The sequence below is a fragment of the Thalassophryne amazonica genome, unplaced genomic scaffold (genome assembly GCF_902500255.1).
Source record: "Thalassophryne amazonica unplaced genomic scaffold, fThaAma1.1, whole genome shotgun sequence".
Taxonomy (NCBI): domain Eukaryota; kingdom Metazoa; phylum Chordata; class Actinopteri; order Batrachoidiformes; family Batrachoididae; genus Thalassophryne; species Thalassophryne amazonica.
Genome location: NW_022986248.1, coordinates 413,600 through 434,390, shown reverse-complemented (window position 1 = coordinate 434,390; position 20,791 = coordinate 413,600). Strand labels below are relative to the sequence as shown.

The window sequence follows — 20,791 nt, the reverse complement described above, 5'->3', positions numbered from 1 at the left end:
AGCTCGGACTTCACAGCCTGGAGCTCATCCTTGATGCTTGATAAATTTTGAGTCAGGGCCGCTTGTAGCTCAGATTTAAAAATAACCGACATCTTGGTGCTGAGTGACGAGAGAAATTCGGCCTTGAAGTCAAGGGGAAGAGAGCCGCCGCTTGCGGCTTCAAACGAGCAGGAGGGGGAGGAGGAGAAGGCCGCGACGGCTGTATATTTAGCTTAGCTTGTTTTGGAGGCATCTTTATCGGGAAGAGGTCGGCGGTAAATTGAAGATATGGTGGCGAAGCAAACACACACCAAAAAAACAAAAGAAAAGGAAAAGAGATTAAAAAGATGAAGAAAAGTGTGCCTAAGATTGGTTTTGTAGAAGTAGTTGCAGGAGCTCAGAAAAACGCATCCTACTCCATGAGTCGCTGCACCGGACGTCCACTCTGACACACACTTTGACCTTTTTAATTGTCAGTACTGTCACAGTATGATACAGAACTCTGTTGTTGTAAATTGTTTTGTCTGATTAGTCACCAGAATTATTTTCTCAGTTGGTGTATCTTCTCCATAAACCTCTTCACCCGCTCGGGCTCCATTCCGTTGGACCAGTGGCCACCCTTCTTAAAATGAGAACCAACAATCAGACCGTTTGCATCAAGGTAACAGTCCACGTTGTCAAAGGTCACTCCGGAACCAATCAACACTGGGATTCTCACCGCCTGAGAAACATCTGCAGACACAAAGGAAACATTTCAAAATACAGTCTGTTTCTGATGTTTATGGTGACACAACGCTCACTCACTCATCTTCAACCACTCATCTGGGATCAGGCCTCACACAGAAAGCACCAAAAGATGTAACCATTTAGTTAAATCTAGATCGACTCACACCGGAGCACCATAAGAGGGGAGTGAATAAGCAGTTAAACTCCCAAATTGAATTAGATCGGGTTAGGCCCCATCTGATGAGTCACCAAAATAATTAACAATTTAGGGTTTAATACTTATTATGTAATTATTATTCGGGGCACCATCTATTTATAGCATAGGTACTTTAATTTAAACATTGATTAATTTATCAGTCTCAAATAAATGAATCAGTCTCAATTTAATTAAATCAGTCTCTGGTCTGAAAGTCTGAATTCACAATACGATTGACCACAAGTTTCCTTCTGAACACAAAATGAACCACAGCAGAAATATTTACAATTTATTTACAAGTATATAGAAATGAACAGTTTACTGGCATTGTGTGGACAGTGATTAAATAAGTTCATTCATGGAAACAATTTTCTTACTAACTCATGAGACGTTGAAAGAGAGAGAGAGAGCTTAAAGACTTTAAGTGAATGAATCTGATTAGAATTTAATGATGAAATTTGAAGCCAATTATTAAGCGTCAGGTTAAAACTTTGTTAAAGTTGTCAAAAATGAACAAAGGATGAATGCCACGTGGTAGTTTTAGCTTAGCTTAGCTTAGCAATGGGGCCTTGGCCCAAGAATAAAAATTAAGCGTTTAACAAAGAAGAGAGAGAAGAAAAAGAAGAGGCAATGCTGGTGCAGAAGGGAGCCAAAGGGGCAGAGCAACACTTTGTTCTAACTTTTTAAGGGGGACTGACGTCACCAAACTCCGCCCATTTAGGGTGTGTAGTTTCACAGAAAACTTTGTGTCTGCACTATCAAATCAAATCAAATCAAATCAATTTTATTTATATAGCGCCAAATCACAACAAACAGTTGCCCCAAGGCGCTTTATATTGTAAGGCAAGGCCATACAATAATTACAGAAAAACCCCAACGGTCAAAATGACCCCCTGTGAGCAAGCACTTGGTGACAGTGGGAAGGAAAAATTCCCTTTTAACAGGAAGAAACCTCCAGCAGAACCAGGCTCAGCTGGGACTGGTTGGGGCTGAGGGAGAGAACCAGGAAAAAGACATGCTGTGGAGGGGAGCAGAGATCGATCACTAATGATTAAATGCAGAGTGGTGCATACAGAGCAAAAAGAGAAAGAAACAGTGCATCATGGGAACCCCCCAGCAGTCTACGTCTATAGCAGCATAACTAAGGGATGGTTCAGGGTCACCTGATCCAGCCCTAACTATAAGCTTTAGCAAAAAGGAAAGTTTTAAGCCTAATCTTAAAAGTAGAGAGGGTGTCTGTCTCCCTGATCTGAATTGGGAGCTGGTTCCACAGGAGAGGAGCCTGAAAGCTGAAGGCTCTGCCTCCCATTCTACTCTTACAAACCCTAGGAACTACAAGTAAGCCTGCAGTCTGAGAGCGAAGCGCTCTATTGGGGTGATATGGTACTACGAGGTCCCTAAGATAAGATGGGACCTGATTATTCAAAACCTTATAAGTAAGAAGAAGAATTTTAAATTCTATTCTAGAATTAACAGGAAGCCAATGAAGAGAGGCCAATATGGGTGAGATATGCTCTCTCCTTCTAGTCCCCGTCAGTACTCTAGCTGCAGCATTTTGAATTAACTGAAGGCTTTTTAGGGAACTTTTAGGACAACCTGATAATAATGAATTACAATAGTCCAGCCTAGAGGAAATAAATGCATGAATTAGTTTTTCAGCATCACTCTGAGACAAGACCTTTCTGATTTTAGAGATATTGCGTAAATGCAAAAAAGCAGTCCTACATATTTGTTTAATATGCGCTTTGAATGACATATCCTGATCAAAAATGACTCCAAGATTTCTCACAGTATTACTAGAGGTCAGGGTAATGCCACCCAGAGTAAGGATCTGGTTAGACACCATGTTTCTAAGATTTGTGGGGCCAAGTACAATAACTTCAGTTTTATCTGAGTTTAAAAGCAGGAAATTAGAGGTCATCCATGTCTTTATGTCTGTAAGACAATCCTGCAGTTTAGCTAATTGGTGTGTGTCCTCTGGCTTCATGGATAGATAAAGCTGGGTATCATCTGCGTAACAATGAAAATTTAAGCAATACCATCTAATAATACTGCCTAAGGGAAGCATGTATAAAGTGAATAAAATTGGTCCTAGCACAGAACCTTGTGGAACTCCATAATTAACTTTAGTCTGTGAAGAAGATTCCCCATTTACATGAACAAATTGTAATCTATTAGACAAATATGATTCAAACCACCGCAGCGCAGTGCCTTTAATACCTATGGCATGCTCTAATCTCTGTAATAAAATTTTATGGTCAACAGTATCAAAAGCAGCACTGAGGTCTAACAGAACAAGCACAGAGATGAGTCCACTGTCCGAGGCCATAAGAAGATCATTTGTAACCTTCACTAATGCTGTTTCTGTACTATGATGAATTCTAAAACCTGACTGAAACTCTTCAAATAGACCATTCCTCTGCAGATGATCAGTTAGCTGTTTTACAACTACCCTTTCAAGAATTTTTGAGAGAAAAGGAAGGTTGGAGATTGGCCTATAATTAGCTAAGATAGCTGGGTCAAGTGATGGCTTTTTAAGTAATGGTTTAATTACTGCCACCTTAAAAGCCTGTGGTACATAGCCAACTAACAAAGATAGATTGATCATATTTAAGATCGAAGCATTAAATATCAATCAATTTTTTGGACACCACTCAGTCAATCAATCAATCAATCAATCAATCAATCAATCAATCAATTTTTTTATATAGCACCAAATCACAACAAGTCATGAAGTCATTACTAGTTAAAGTTAAAGGAATACTCGGCTGAATAGAGCTCTGACTCTTTGTCAGCCTGGCTACAGTGCTGAAAAGAAACCTGGGGTTGTTCTTATTTTCTTCAATTAGTGATGAGTAGTAAGATGTCCTAGCTTTACGGAGGGCTTTTTTATAGAGCAACAGACTCTTTTTCCAGGCTAAGGGAAGATCTTCTAAATTAGTGAGACGCCATTTCCTCTCCAACTTATGGGTTATCTGCTTTAAGCTGCGAGTTTGTGAGTTATACCACGGAGTCAGGCACTTCTGATTTAAGGCTCTCTTTTTCAGAGGAGCTACAGCATCCAAAGTTGTCCTCAATGAGGATATAAAACTATTGATGAGATAGTTTCCTTTTTGCTAAAGCTTATAGTTAGGGCTGGATCAGGTGACCCTGAACCATCCCTTAGTTATGCTGCTATAGACGTAGACTGCTGGGGGGTTCCCATGATGCACTGTTTCTTTCTCTTTTTGCTCTGTATGCACCACTCTGCATTTAATCATTAGTGATCGATCTCTGCTCCCCTCCACAGCATGTCTTTTTCCTGGTTCTCTCCCTCAGCCCCAACCAGTCCCAGCAGAAGACTGCCCCTCCCTGAGCCTGGTTCTGCTGGAGGTTTCTTCCTGTTAAAAGGGAGTTTTTCCTTCCCACTGTAGCCAAGTGCTTGCTCACAGGGGGTCGTTTTGACCGTTGGGGTTTTACATAATTATTGTATGGCCTTGCCTTACAATATAAAGCGCCTTGGGGCAACTGTTTGTTGTGATTTGGCGCTATATAAAAAAATTGATTGATTGATTGATTGATAATCTATCTCACTCACAGAGTTTAGGTAGCTACTCTGCCCTGTGTTGGTATATGGCATTGGAGAACATAAAGAAGGAATCATATCCTTAAACCTAGTTACAGCGCTTTCTGAAAGACTTCTACTGTAATGAAACTTATTCCCCACTGCTGGGTAGTCCATCAGAGTAAATGTAAATGTTATTAAGAAATGATCAGACAGAAGGGGGTTTTCAGGGAATACTGTTAAGTCTTCAATTTCCATACCATAAGTCAGAACAAGATCTAAGATATGATTAAAGTGGTGGGTGGACTCATTTACATTTTGAGCAAAGCCAGTCGAGTCTAACAATAGATTAAATGCAGTGTTGAGGCTGTCATTCTCAGCATCTGTGTGGATGTTAAAACTGCCCACTATAATTATCTTATCTGAGCTAAGCACTAAGTCAGACAAAAGGTCCGAAAATTCACAGAGAAACTCACAGTAACGACCAGGTGGACGATAGATAACAACAAATAAAACTGTTTTTTGGGACTTCCAATTTAGATGGACAAGACTAAGAGTCAAGCTTTCAAATGAATTAAAGCTCTGTCTGGGTTTTTGATTAATTAACAAGCTGGAGTGGAAGATTGCTGCTAATCCTCCACCTCGGCCCGTGCTACGAGCGTTCTGGCAGTTAGTGTGACTCGGGGGTGTTGACTCATTTAAACTAACATATTCATCGTGCTGTAACCAGGTTTCTGTAAGGCAGAATAAATCAATATGTTGATCAATTATTATATCATTTACTAACAGGGACTTAGAAGAGAGAGACCTAATGTTTAATAGACCACATTTAACTGTTTTAGTCTGTGGTGCAGTTGAAGGTGCTATATTATTTTTTCATTTTGAATTTTTATGCTTAAATAGATTTTTGCTGGTTATTGGTGGTCTGGGAGCAGGCACCGTCTCTACGGGGATGGGGTAATGAGGGGATGGCAGGGGGAAAGAAGCTGCAGGGAGGTGTGTAAGACTACAACTCTGCTTCCTGGTCCCAACCCTGGATAGTCACGGTTTGGAGGATTTAAGAAAATTGGCCAGATTTCTAGAAATGAGAGCTGCTCCATCCAAAGTGGGATGGATGCCGTCTCTCCTAACAAGACTAGGTTTTCCCCAGAAGCTTTGCCAATTATCTATGAAGCCCACCTCATTTTTTGGACACCACTCAGACAGCCAGCAATTCAGGGAGAACATGCGGCTAAACATGTCACTCCCGGTCCGACTGGGGAGGGGCCCAGAGAAAACTACAGAGTCCGACATTGTTTTTGCAAAGTTACACACCAATTCAATATTAATTTTAGTGACCTCCGATTGGCGTAACCGGGTGTCATTACTGCCGACGTGAATTACAATCTTACCAAATTTACGCTTAGCCTTAGCCAGCAGTTTCAAATTTCCTTCAATGTCAATCAATCAATCAATCAACTTTTTTCTTATATAGCGCCAAATCACAACAAACAGTTGCCCCAAGGCGCTCCATATTGTAAGGCAAGGCCATACAATAATTATGAAAAACCCCAACGGTCAAAACGACCCCCTATGAGCAAGCACTTGGCCACAGTGGGAAGGAAAAACTCCCTTTTAACAGGAAGAAACCTCCAGCAGAACCAGGCTCAGGGAGGGGCAGTCTTCTGCTGAGACTGGTTGGGGCTGAGGGAAAGAACCAGGAAAAAGACATGCCGAGAAGGGGGGCAGAGATCGATCACTAATGATTAAATGCAGAGTGATGCATACGGAGCAAAAAGAGAAAGAAACAGTGCATCATGGGAACCCCCCAGCAGTCTACGTCTAAAGCAACATAACCAAGGGATGGTCCAGGGTCACCCGATCCAGCCCTAACTATAAGCCTTAGCGAAAAAGAAAGTTTTAAGCCTAATCTTAAAAGTAGAGAGGGTATCTGTCTCCCTGATCTGAATTGGGAGCTGGTTCCACAGGAGAGGAGCCTGAAAGCTGAAGGCTCTGCCTCCCATTCTACTCTTACAAACCCTAGGAACTACAAGTAAGCCCGCAGTCTGAGAGCGAAGCGCTCTAATGGGGTAATATGGTACTACGAGGTCCCTAAGATAAGATGGGACCTGATTATTCAAAACCTTATAAGTAAGAAGAAGAATTTTAAATTCTATTCTAGAATTAACAGGAAGCCAATGAAGAGAGGCCAACACGGGTGAGATATGCTCTCTCCTGCTAGTCCCCGTCAGTACTCTAGCTGCAGCATTCTGAACCAACTGAAGGCTTTTTAGGGAACTTTTAGGACAACCTGATAATAATGAATTACAATAGTCCAGCCTAGAGGAAATAAATGCATGAATTAGTTTTTCAGCATCACTCTGAGACAAGACCTTTCTGATTTTAGAGATATTGCGTAAAGGCAAAAAGGCAGTCATACATATTTGTTTAATATGCGCTTTGAATGACATATCCTGATCAAAAATGACTCCAAGATTTCTCACAGTATTACTAGAGATCAGGGAAATGCCATCCAGAGTAACGATCTGGTTAGACACCATGCTTCTTAGATTTGTGGGGCCAAGTACAATAACGTCAGTAACTACAATAATGTCGCCTGCTCTGGCCCCTGGAAGACAATTGACTATGGTTGCTGGTGTCGCTAACTTCACATTTCTCAAAACAGAGTCGCCAATAACCAGAGTTTGTTCCTCGGCGGGTGTGTCGCCGAGTGGGGAAAAACGGTTAGAGATGTGAACGGGTTGGCGGTGTACACGGGGCTTCTGTTTAGGACTACGCTTCCTCCTCACAGTCACCCAGTCAGCCTGCTTTCCCGGCTGCTCGGGATGTGCTGGAGGGGAACTTACGGCAGCTAAGCTACCTTGGTCTGCACCGACTACAGGGGCCTGGCTAGCTGTAGGGTTTTCCAAGGTGTTGAGCCGAGTCTCCAATTCGCCCAGCCTGGCCTCCAAAGCTACGAATAAGCTACACTTATTACAAGTACCATTACTGCTAAAGGAGGCTGAGGAATAACGAAACATTTCACACCCAGAGCAGAAAAGTGCGGATTCCTAAAAAACACACAAAGTGAATAATGTGTAAATAATTTAGAGGTGATTCAGCAGAGGGAGTGCTTTAGTTAAGGCATGTGAAGATTACACTGTGAAACAAATCGTTATCTACTTAACTAGATCAATCTAACTGCGCAGATTAAACAGCTAACAGATACAGCAAAACACCCCTGGGCTCCAGAACAGGAAGTGATACTATGTGGTCACAGTGCTGACAAATGATTCATTTATTTAAACACATTAACTATTTTGACATATTATCTGTTCTAAGACACTCGAATGGAGACACATTATTAATCGTCACTTAAACACATGCTTTGGATAAACAGAATACTTCACCATCAACATAATGCAGACAGAAAGTTCACATTTAAACACACATCAGTTACAGGAACACATGTCAATAAAATGGAATGATTATATGCAAAGCATTTTGTTTGATTAATCAATACAAACACAATTAGAAGTCTTTATATATGTGAATCAAAGAATACTGATGCAATTCTTTTATTTTAAAAGAATGTCTTTCTTCACTTAAACCTAAAGATAATAGCTGTTATCAAGACAAAGTTTCTCCTGGCCTGGAGAAACTCAGATCCTGACATGAAGCCATTATAATGTCATGTAATTCATAATGACTGAAAATTCACTGATAAAAAGACAAGGCTCCCCTTTGAAGAACTTTGAATTACAGTTTTGTTTTGCTGTAAATCCCAGTGTTGGCCCATGGGTGATGTCTCCAAGCTTATTTTAAGATCTCCAGATGACTTAGGAATTTCTCAACTGAGAGGGAAAACACAGTCTTTGCCTGCAGTTCAAAACTTTTGTTGAGACAGCATTAATGTATTTATTTAATTAGGGCAAATCGAGGCTATGCGCTACACTAATTTAACAAAATCTACAATTAATTGTATTATATTTTACAGTATATTCTGTTTAATATTTAAACAACTAAGGTATGTTGGACCAGTTTACAGAACTAGATTAGGTGAATATAGCAGAGTGTGAATGTGCCAAATCATATTATCTGATGTGAGATTTGGGTTCCTGACTGCTTTATGAGCCGTCTGAACACGTCAAGTTTAATTTATTGTTAAGTTATTGTTCTCAAGTTGGATCAGCACAAGGAACCTGACACGAATGGTCAAATGACCCACCAGAATTCTCCAAGAAGCTTGTTGATCACTCCCACAAGAATCAAGGTGGAACATGCTAATGCAGCCATGTATTAGGACACTGTTTGCATATTGTTGACCCACTGTTGACTTAGTAAAAGTCAAAATGAAGCATAACTTGTTCACCAAGTTTCTTCTGTATTAAATGTCATGGGTTGTGACATTTAATATATTGTTTAAATAGAAAAAGTAATGCAATCCCACTGAAATTGTTGAAAAAAACCCTAAACTGTCAGGATGACAGAAAACCTGCCTGCTTCACTGGATTAAAAGCTACTGTGTGTCATTTTTGAAGAAGAGAGTAAATGCCATGTCCATTAAATATTAATGTGTTTTTAACATTTTCAACATTATTTAATTTATTAACTTAGACTTTGAGAGAAACATGCAAAAAAGAACTTTGATCTTACAAATATTACAACATAAATACATTTTTTTTGGTTTATTATTCTTGCTAAAACCACAAATAAGTAGGAATCAGGGCGAATCATGGCGAAACAGCCCACATGAAAATATCAAGCTGATGTCGGGAGGGACACGTGATCGGGCAAGGGTGAACGATCCCACTTTACATGCAGTAAACACAGTCCAGTCTCACATTTTTTTTCCTCATGCTCCCATCATGAAATGATAACACCTAATTGCCTTGTTAGAACAAGAGCTGAACCTGGACCGATTTTAAATGAAAAACTTTGTGAATCAGTTTCACTTTCCTCTTTCACTGACGCTGTGCTCCTCCTCCTCTCCACCCCCCTCTTCCTCTCTCTCTCTCTCTCTCTCTCTCTCTCTCTCTCTCTCTCTCAGAGACGATGTTTTCAGCTGCTTCCCTTCACAGCTCTGTGGCCACAGAATGCACTGACTCTCTAATCTCTGCTGTTTGCGATTTGATATGAAGAAAATGAGAACTATCTTTCTCATTAGTTTAATTATTGGTTTAAAATGGCAAACTATGACTCTATAAGTTTGAAATATGATCAAATTGGTACATTTTCAGCAACATTTCAGTTAATTTTTCAGAAATTCTGTGCTGGGTGGCAAAGCCAATTTGAACTCAAGAGCCGGGTGGAAATTTGCATAATACACTCAACAAAATATAAACGCAACACTTTTGGTTTTGCTCCCATTTTGTATTAGATGAACTCAAAGATCTAAAACTTTTTCCACATACACAATATCACAATTTCCCTCAAATATTGTTCACAAACCAGTCTAAATCTGTGATAGTGAGCACTTCTCCTCTGCTGAGATAATCCATCCCACCTCACAGGTGTGCCATATCAAGATGCTGATTAGACACCATGATTAGTGCACAGGTGTGCCTTAGACTGCCCACAATAAAAGGCCACTCTGAAAGGTGCAGTTTTGTTTTATTGGGCGGGGGGGGGGGGGGGGGGGGAATACCAGTCAGTATCTGGTGTGACCACCATTTGCCTCATGCAGTGCAACACATCTCCTTCGCATAGAGTTGATCAGGTTGTCAATTGTGGCCTGTGGAATGTTGGTCCACTCCTCTTCAATGGCTGTGCGAAGTTGCTGGATATTGGCAGGAACTGGTACACACTGTCGTATACGCCGGTCCAGAGCATCCCAAACATGCTCAATGGGTGACATGTCCGGTGAGTATGCCGGCCATGCAAGAACTGGGACATTTTCAGCTTCCAAGAATTATGTACAGATCCTTGCAACATGAGGTGATGTTCTTGGATGTATGGCACAACAATGGGCCTCAGGATCTCGTCACGGTATCTCTGTGTATTCAAAATGCCATCAATAAAATGCACCTGTGTTCTTCGTCCATAACAGACGCCTGGCCATACCATAACCCCACCGCCACCATGGGCCACTCGATCCACAACACTGACATCAGAAAACCGCTCACCCACACAACGCCACACACACTGTCTGCCATCTGCCCTGGACAGTGTGAACCGGGATTCATCCGTGAACAGAACACCTCTCCATCGTGCCAAACGCCAGCGAATGTCAATTCAATCAATCAATCAATTTTTTTATATAGCGCCAAATCACAACAAACAGTTGCCCCAAGGCGCTTTATATTGTAAAGCAAGGCCATACAATAATTATGTAAAATCCCAACGGTCAAAACGACCCCCTGTGAGCAAGCACTTGACTACAGTGGGAATGAAAAACTCCCTTTTAACAGGAAGAAACCTCCAGCAGAACTAGGCTCAAGGAGGGGCAGTCTTCTGCTGGGACTGGTTGGGGCTGAGGGAGAGAACCAGGAAAAAGACATGCTGTGGAGGGGAGCAGAGATCGATCACTAATGATTAAATGCAGAGTGGTACATACAGAGCAAAAAGAGAAAGAAAGAAAGTGCATCATGGGAACCCCCCAGCAGTCTACGTCTATAGCAGCATAACTAAGGGATGGTTCAGGGTCACCTGAATGTGAGCATTTGCCCACTCAAGTCGGTTACGACGACGAACTTGAGTCAGGTCGAGACCCCGATGAGGACGACGAGCATGCAGATGAGCTTCCCTGAGACGGTTTCTGACAGTTTGTGCAGAAATTCTTTGGTTATGCAAACCGATTGTTTCAGCAGCTGTCCGAGTGGCTGGTCTCAGACGATCTTGGAGGTGAACATGCTGGATGTGGAGGTCCTGGGCTGGTGTGGTTACACGTGGTCTGCGGTTGTGAGGCTGGTTGGATGTACTGCCAAATTCTCTGAAACGCCTTTGGAGACGGCTTATGGTAGAGAAATGAACATTCAATACACGAGTAACAGCTCTGGTTGACATTCCTGCTGTCAGCATGCCAATTGCACACTCCCTCAAATCTTGAGACATCTGTGGCATTGTACTGTGTGATAAAACTGCACCTTTCAGAGTGGCCTTTTATTGTGGGCAGTCTAAGGCACACCTGTGCACTAATCATGGTGTCTAATCAGCATCTTGATATGGCACACCTGTGAGGTGGGATGGATTATCTCAGCAAAGGAGAAGTGCTCACTATCACAGATTTAGATTGGTTTGTGATCAATATTTGAGGGAAATGGTGATATTGTGTATGTGGAAAAAGTTTTAGATCTTTGAGTTCATCTCATACAAAATGGGAGCAAAACCAGAAGTGTTGCGTTTATATTTTTGTTGAGTGTAGTATTCAAGGTAAGGTATTCAAAGATTTGATTAAACCTGTGCCAAATTGTAAACGTCGTAATACAGACAACAAACTACCACCGACCAAAACTGTTTCTCCCAAAACAAGACATCCTTGTTTCTTTATGAATGACACTGAATCTGACGTGCAGCCAGCTGCGAGACCGGAGCTCGGGGACTGTCGACAAATCCGGAGAAAGGAAATGCTTTGATAAAAACTCAGTAGCGTACATTCATGGTTTGTAGTTCCACCAAACTTACACATCATTGAGCTCCCACTGGTTGTACTACAGTAATTAGATTGGAAAAATGTATGATTCTATAATTTTGAAGTTTATTTATTGTAATAAATTTGAATAAAATCTCAATAGCTTTTTATTTAAAGCTGGAGTTTACTGATGTGTGATGTGACTTTGGTGGCACTACAAGCTGTAAATAAAAAGTTATTGAAATTTTATTCAAATTTATTTCAATTTCTTTTGCTGTGGTAATTTGTTGACGGCCCCTAAATTCCAGTCTCGCAGCCGACTGTACGTCAAGTTCACTGTAATTCATAGGTTAAAGTTTTCCCTCACCACGACGGATTTCCGTCATTTCGAAAATTTAACCACACATACACTTGTGCACGTGGTGTCATGCGTGTTTTGGGGCCGAAATATGAAACTCTCATTGTCAAAGCAACATCTCATTCTGCACTAATCAAAGCAGCAGCAATGTCAGCGTGGACTGCGGAGGACGGGACTGTGTGAATTTTCCTTCCTCTCCGCTCTGATTACTGCTAGCCATGAGCCACGGTCTTTCTCTTCCCTGTCTTTGTGGGAACATTGGCAGACACTCCCCAAGTAGAGCAGGGCGTGGCTTTGCTCTGAACCAATGAAGCATTGATCCGACTTTGCTTCGATGGTTTGTTGTATTAAAATAAAACAAAACACTACTCCAGGTATGTTTTTGATGAGAACATCATAACTTTATTACAAGCTCAAACATTGATGTTGCGTGATAAAGGCCTTTTAATAATAACTCACTTCAAGAAATAATGGAAAAACTCACATGTAAGTAAAAAAACAAACAACAAAAAATGGTTAATCGATTACTAAAATAATCATTAGTTGCAGCCCTAGTTTGTTTTACGAGTGAGAGCATTTTACTGATTAAATTTGAATACGCCAGTTTTGAGTTTCTCAAAGTCGTGGGCACAGATAACCAAAAAATTTACTTCAATAACAGGTAATCAGATAACTGAAAAGTTATCTTTGATAAAGATAAAATGATAAACCACTCAAAAATGTATCAGAAGTTACAGATAACCGATAGCCGATAAATTCCACTATTGTCTCTAGTACATTTGCAACTACTAGCAAGCTGAATTTGAGTTTTAACACCATGATCACTTTTGGAAGCATCAAAAGTGACAACAGACCCAAACAATGAGCCCACACTTCTATGTTTGAACATCCTGCCCCCTGCTGGAAGCTCTTGTTTACTACACGGCTCCCAGCACAAACGCAAGCTGAGAGCAGCCACAAAGTCCAGCTCTCTACCAATCACAACGCTCCGGTCAGGCGGAGGTCTTGGAAAATAAAGTCATGCTGACTTATGGTTTGGTGTGAATACTGATAGAATAACTCCATTAATGTCAATTCTGTCATTTGTACAAAGTTAAAATATAACATATATCTTTTAATGTTGAATAATGCACTAATTCTGAGGTTTTGTAACAAACACAGACAGATGACATTCTGGGTAAAATGTACCTCTGCTAAATACTGATTGATTCAGTCATTCATTATGTAAACCAACACATTAATGTGACGTGTGTCGTGTGTGGATGTTTACAGATAAATGTGCTTTTGTAAAATATTCCATTTTTTATTTGTAAAAACAGGCATTTTTACGGAGCCCTGGAAGTGTCATCATAAATGTTTTGCATGTGGAGACAATGTGCTCTCATTTTATTAGTGCCCTGCACACGTTTTATGATGTGTGCATGTTTGATGATGTTGTAAAACGTGCACTCAATATTGTCTTGACACATAAATGTTTGCTTTACACTGTGCGAGTTTTGGCCCTTTTTCAGATGATTTTTCATTCGTGCGAGAATTTTTTTGGACCGAGTTTCAGGTTAATCGCGCATCCTGCATCGTGTAGTGTACATGGAGTAACAAGCTGCGTTTAACATCTCACGACCACCTCCTGATCGCCAATCATATGGTCGAATGAAAATCAAACCTGTTTGATATTATTCTGGTAGGCCATTGTGAGGGTATCCTGCTGCTGAAGAGCTACAAGTATCCAACCACTCGCACTGTGCCTGTGCAAACACCACAAATCTGTCTTGTAATGTTTTTTTTTTGTTGTTGTTTTGTTTTTAAACTTTGATGTCTCCCATCGAGAGTTTTTGTAAATTAAGTTTGAAAAACGCTTACGTTTTGCTTCTGGAAACACGAGTTCGAAGTATGGTTGTTGAACGTACAATGTGTGTGAGAACACAAATCGTGCGTGCTGAACTTTTACACCATGCGGTTCTGTTGTACTGTTTGAACTGAAACTGAGAACAGAATATAATATATAATAGAATATAATAACAAAATATCATACAGTGTCTGCCCAGCTTCAGGACGAATACTGCCATCAACTGCCAAGAACACTACTGGCCAGTAGATGGCAGTAGAGGCATTGAAAACTTGGTAAAACAAAATTCCAGATAATCCGTGTCTGCTACATTTAACAAACGCAAATACAATAACAACGTCTATAAACCCAGAGAATATATTCACAAGCGTTTTAGGCACTAGAGTTTAATGCTGTTGTCCGTGGAGCCTCAGTGTCTGAAATGCATTTGTCCTGTCGTGAACGTAATGAGATTACCCTATCCTACACATAATGCACTGCTGGGCACAGCATGTGCTCACTAAAACCTTAAAAATTAGCACATTACTTTAAAACTAAAACATATATCTGATATTTTCACTTTAGAAAACTTCAGACATGACAGTAATTTTAAATAACCAAAATTAGTTTAGTTAAAATTTGAACCATAAGTTAAAAATGTATGCCTCTGGATGACTTGGGTGATATTGCCCACGTATCAGTATGGTGTTAAAGAGAATGATTTTTTTTGTGTGTGTGTGACCAGTTCTCCTTTGTCTGCAGAGGATAGAGCAGCTTCTCCTGGAAGCAGCTCTCTTCTGTTTGCAGAGGGTGGAGCTATACATTTGTTAGGAAACTTTTAACAGGTAAGTGCTCAACTGATTTTAAATTTTAAAAAATGTTTCCCGCTGTTCAGCTTTGTTTACTATGTTATCGGTCAAAAAGTTATCGGACAAAAATTTATCGGAAGATAATTAGTCCGATAATGGTTTTTAAAGTTATCAAATCAGTTTTATGTATATAGCGCCAAATCACAACAAACAGTTGCCCTTAGGTGCTTTATATTGTAAGGCAAAAGTCATACAGTAATTACAGAAAAACCCCAACGGTCAAAACGACCCCCTGTGAGCAAGCACTTGGCGACAGTGGGAAGGAAAAACTCCCTTCTAACAGGAAGAAACCTCCAGCAGAACCAGGCTCAGGGAGGGGCAGTCTTCTGCTGGGACTGGTTGGGGCTGAGGGAGAGAACCAGGAAAAAGACATGCTGTGGAGGGGAGCAGAGATCGATCACTAATGATTAAATGCAGAGTGGTGCATACAGAGCAAAAAGAGAAAGAAACACTGGGTGCATCATGGGAACCCCCCAGCAGTCTAAGTCTATAGCAGCATAACTAACAAAATTTTAACTATTAGAGAAAACATTACTCATAACCATCCCAAAGACGTATCGTTATCTTTGGCTGCTTTCAGTGATGCCGGTATTTGGTTAGACTCTTTCTCTCTGATTGTTCTGTCTGAGCTCTTGCTTGCCTCTACTGGTGGTTGGCTCTCACTGCGGTATTGTATCACTTCCTGTTCCGGAGCACAGCGGTGTTTTTCTGTATCTGTTAGCTGTTTAATCTGCGCAGTTAGATTGATCTAGCTATCTAGATTACGATTTGTTTCCCAGTGTAATCTTTACGTGCCTTAACTAAAGCACTCATTCTGCTGAATCACCTCTAAATTATTTACACATTATTCACTTTGCGTGTTTTTAGGAATCTGCTAGCTTAGCGTAGCTACTAGCTCTTAGCCGATTTAGCATGGCGGCTTCTCCTGTCTCTCCCGCACTTTTCTGCTCTGGGTGTGAAATGTTTAGTTATTCCTCGGCCTCCTTTAGCAGTAATGGTACTTGTAATAAGTGTAGCTTATTCGTAGCTTTGGAGGCCAGGCTGGGCGAATTGGAGACTCGGCTCCGCACCGTGGAAAATTCTACAGCTAGCCAGGCCCCTGTAGTCGGTGCGGACCAAGGTAGCTTAGCCGCCGTTAGTTCCCCCCTGGCAGATCCCGAGCAGCCGGGAAAGCAGGCTGACTGGGTGACTGTGAGGAGGAAGCGTAGCCCTAAACAGAAGCCCCGTGTACACCGCCAACCCGTTCACATCTCTAACCGTTTTTCCCCACTCGACGACACACCCGCCGAGGATCAAACTCTGGTTATTGGCGACTCTGTTTTGAGAAATGTGAAGTTAGCGACACCAGCAACCATAGTCAATTGTCTTCCGGGGGCCAGAGCAGGCGACATTGAAGGAAATTTGAAACTGCTGGTTAAGGCTAAGCGTAAATTTGGTAAGATTGTAATTCACGTCGGCAGTAATGACACCCGGTTACGCCAATCGGAGGTCACTAAAATTAACATTAAATCGGTGTGTAACTTTGCAAAAACAATGTCGGACTCTGTAGTTTTCTCTGGGCCCCTCCCCAATCAGACCGGGAGTGACATGTTTAGCCGCATGTTCTCCTTGAATTGCTGGCTGTCTGAGTGGTGTCCAAAAATGAGGTGGGCTTCATAGATAATTGGCAAAGCTTCTGGGGAAAACCTGGTCTTGTTAGGAGAGACGGCATCCATCCCACTTTGGATGGAGCAGCTCTCATTTCTAGAAATCTGGCTAATTTTCTTAAATCCTCCAAACCGTGACTATCCAGGGTTGGGACCAGGAAGCAGAGTTGTAGTCTTACACACCTCTCTGCAGCTTCTCTCCCCCTGCCATCCCCTCATTACCCCATCCCCGTAGAGACGGTGCCTGCTCCCAGACCACCAATAACCAGCAAAAATCTATTTAAGCATAAAAATTCAAAAAGAAAAAATAATATAGCACCTTCAACTGCACCACAGACTAAAACAGTTAAATGTGGTCTATTAAACATTAGGTCTCTCTCTTCTAAGTCCCTGTTGGTAAATGATATAATAATTGATCAACATATTGATTTATTCTGCCTTACAGAAACCTGGTTACAGCAGGATGAATATGTTAGTTTAAATGAGTCAACACCCCCGAGTCACACTAACTGTCAGAATGCTCGTAGCACGGGCCGGGGCGGTGGATTAGCAGCAATCTTCCATTCCAGCTTATTAATTAATCAAAAACCTAGACAGAGCTTTAATTCATTTGAAAGCTTGTCTCTTAGTCTTGTCCATCCAAATTGGAAGTCCCAAAAACCAGTTTTATTTGTTATTATCTATCGTCCACCTGGTCGTTACTGTGAGTTTCTCTGTGAATTTTCAGACCTTTTGTCTGACTTAGTGCTTAGCTCAGATAAGATAATTATAGTGGGCGATTTTAACATCCACACAGATGCTGAGAATGACAGCCTCAACACTGCATTTAATCTATTATTAGACTCTATTGGCTTTGCTCAAAAAGTAAATGAGTCCACCCACCACTTTAATCATATCTTAGATCTTGTTCTGACTTATGGTATGGAAATAGAAGACTTAACAGTATTCCCTGAAAACTCCCTTCTGTCTGATCATTTTTTAATAACATTTACATTTACTCTGATGGACTACCCAGCAGTAGGGAATAAGTTTATTACACTAGAAGTCTTTCAGAAAGCGCTGTAACTAGGTTTAAGGATATGATTCCTTCTTTATGTTCTCTAATGCCATATAACAACACAGTGCAGAGTAGCTACCTAAACTCTGTAAGGGATATAGAGTATCTCGTCAATAGTTTTACATCCTCATTGAAGACAACTTTGGATGCTGTAGCTCCTCTGAAAAAGAGAGCTTTAAATCAGAAGTGTCTGACTCCATGGTATAACTCTCAAACTCGTAGCTTAAAGCAGATAACCCGTAAGTTGGAGAGGAAATGGCGTCTCACTAATTTAGAATATCTTCACTTAGCCTGGAAAAAGAGTCTGTTGCTCTATAAAAAAGCCCTCCGTAAAGCTAGGACATCTTTCTACTCATCACTAATTGAAGAAAATAAGAACAACCCCAGGTTTCTTTTCAGCACTGTAGCCAGGCTGACAAAGAGTCAGAGCTCTATTGAGCTGAGTATTCCATTATCTTTAACTAGTAATGAGTTCATGACTTTCTTTGCTAACAAAATTTTAACTATTAGAGAAAAAATTACTCATAACCATCCCAAAGACGTATCGTTATCTTTGGCTGCTTTCAGTGATGCCGGTATTTGGTTAGACTCTTTCTCTCCGATTGTTCTGTCTGAGTTATTTTCATTAGTTACTTCATCCAAACCATCAACATGTTTATTAGACCCCATTCCTACCAGGCTGCTCAAGGAAGCCCTACCATTATTTAATGCTTCGATCTTAAATATGATCAATCTATCTTTGTTAGTTGGCTATGTACCACAGGCTTTTAAGGTGGCAGTAATTAAACCATTACTTAAAAAGCCATCACTTGACCCAGCTATCTTAGCTAATTATAGGCCAATCTCCAACCTTCCTTTTCTCTCAAAAATTCTTGAAAGGGTAGTTGTAAAACAGCTAACTGATCATCTGCAGAGGAATGGTCTATTTGAAGAGTTTCAGTCAGGTTTTAGAATTCATCATAGTACAGAAACAGCATTAGTGAAGGTTACAAATGATCTTCTTATGGCCTCAGACAGTGGACTCATCTCTGTGCTTGTTCTGTTAGACCTCAGTGCTGCTTTTGATACTGTTGACCATAAAATTTTATTACAGAGATTAGAGCATGCCATAGGTATTAAAGGCACTGCGCTGCGGTGGTTTGAATCATATTTGTCTAATAGATTACAATTTGTTCATGTAAATGGGGAATCTTCTTCACAGACTAAAGTTAATTATGGAGTTCCACAAGGTTCTGTGCTAGGACCAATTTTATTCACTTTATATATGCTTCCCTTAGGCAGTATTATTAGACGGTATTGCTTAAATTTTCATTGTTACGCAGATGATACCCAGCTTTATCTATCCATGAAGCCAGAGGACACACACCAATTAGCTAAACTGCAGGATTGTCTTACAGACATAAAGACATGGATGACCTCTAATTTCCTGCTTTTAAACTCAGATAAAACTGAAGTTATTGTACTTGGCCCCACAAATCTTAGAAACATGGTGTCTAACCAGATCCTTACTCTGGATGGCATTACCCTGACCTCTAGTAATACTGTGAGAAATCTTGGAGTCATTTTTGATCAGGATATGTCATTCAAAGCGCATATTAAACAAATATGTAGGACTGCTTTTTTGCATTTACGCAATATCTCTAAAATCAGAAAGGTCTTGTCTCAGAGTGATGCTGAAAAAACTAATTCATGCATTTATTTCCTCTAGGCTGGACTATTGTAATTCATTATTATCAGGTTGTCCTAAAAGTTCCCTAAAAAGCCTTCAGTTAATTCAAAATGCTGCAGCTAGAGTGCTGACGGGGACTAGAAGGAGAGAGCATATCTCACCCATATTGGCCTCTCTTCATTGGCTTCCTGTTAATTCTAGAATAGAATTTAAAATTCTTCTTCTTACTTATAAGGTTTTGAATAATCAGGTCCCATCTTATCTTAGGGACCTCGTAGTACCATATCACCCCAATAGAGCGCTTCGCTCTCAGACTGCAGGCTTACTTGTAGTTCCTAGGGTTTGTAAGAGTAGAATGGGAGGCAGAGCCTTCAGCTTTCAGGCTCCTCTCCTGTGGAACCAGCTCCCAATTCAGATCAGGGAGACAGACACCCTCTCTACTTTTAAGATTAGGCTTAAAACTTTCCTTTTTGCTAAAGCTTATAGTTAGGGCTGGATCAGGTGACCCTGAACCATCCCTTAGTTATGCTGCTATAGACGTAGACTGCTGGGGGGTTCCCATGATGCACTGTTTCTTTCTCTTTTTGCTCTGTATGCACCACTCTGCATTTAATCATTAGTGATCGATCTCTGCTCCCCTCCACAGCATATCTTTTTCCTGGTTCTCTCCCTCAGCCCCAACCAGTCCCAGCAGAAGACTGCCCCTCCCTGAGCCTGGTTCTGCTGGAGGTTTCTTCCTGTTAAAAGGGAGTTTTTCCTTCCCACTGTAGCCAAGTGCTTGCTCACAGGGGGTCGTTTTGACCGTTGGGGTTTTACATCATTATTGTATGGCCTTGCCTTACAATATAAAGCGCCTTGGGGCAACTGTTTGTTGTGATTTGGCGCTATATAAAAAAAAAATTGATTGATTGATTGATTGAGTTATTTTCATTAGTTACTTCATCCAAACCATCAACATGTTCATTAGACCCCATTCCTACCAGGCTGCTCAAGGAAGCCCTACCATTATTTAATGCTTCGATCTTAAATATGATCAATCTATCTTTGTTAGTTGGCTATGTACCACAGGCTTTTAAGGTGGCAGTAATTAAACCATTACTTAAAAAGCCATCACTTGACCCAGCTATCTTAGCTAATTATAGGCCAATCTCCAACCTTCCTTTTCTCTCAAAAATTCTTGAAAGGGTAGTTGTAAAACAGCTAACTGATCATCTGCAGAGGAATGGTCTATTTGAAGAGTTTCAGTCAGGTTTTAGAATTCATCATAGTACAGAAACAGCATTAGTGAAGGTTACAAATGATCTTCTTATGGCCTCGGACAGTGGACTCATCTCTGTGCTTGTTCTGTTAGACCTCAGTGCTGCTTTTGATAC

General features: G+C 40.8%; 1 protein-coding gene across 1 annotated transcript in view; it reads right to left on the bottom strand.

Moving 5' to 3' along the window:
- Positions 1 to 438: 438 nt before the first annotated feature.
- Positions 439 to 20,791, bottom strand: part of zgc:162297 (uncharacterized protein LOC555865 homolog) — a 102,803-nt gene continuing 82,450 nt past the window's right edge. The window contains exon 6 of the mRNA XM_034165330.1: positions 439 to 711. Within this exon, the coding sequence (XP_034021221.1) occupies positions 521 to 711 (191 nt within the window). The 3' untranslated portion in view covers positions 439 to 520. The remainder of the gene's footprint in view (positions 712 to 20,791) is intronic.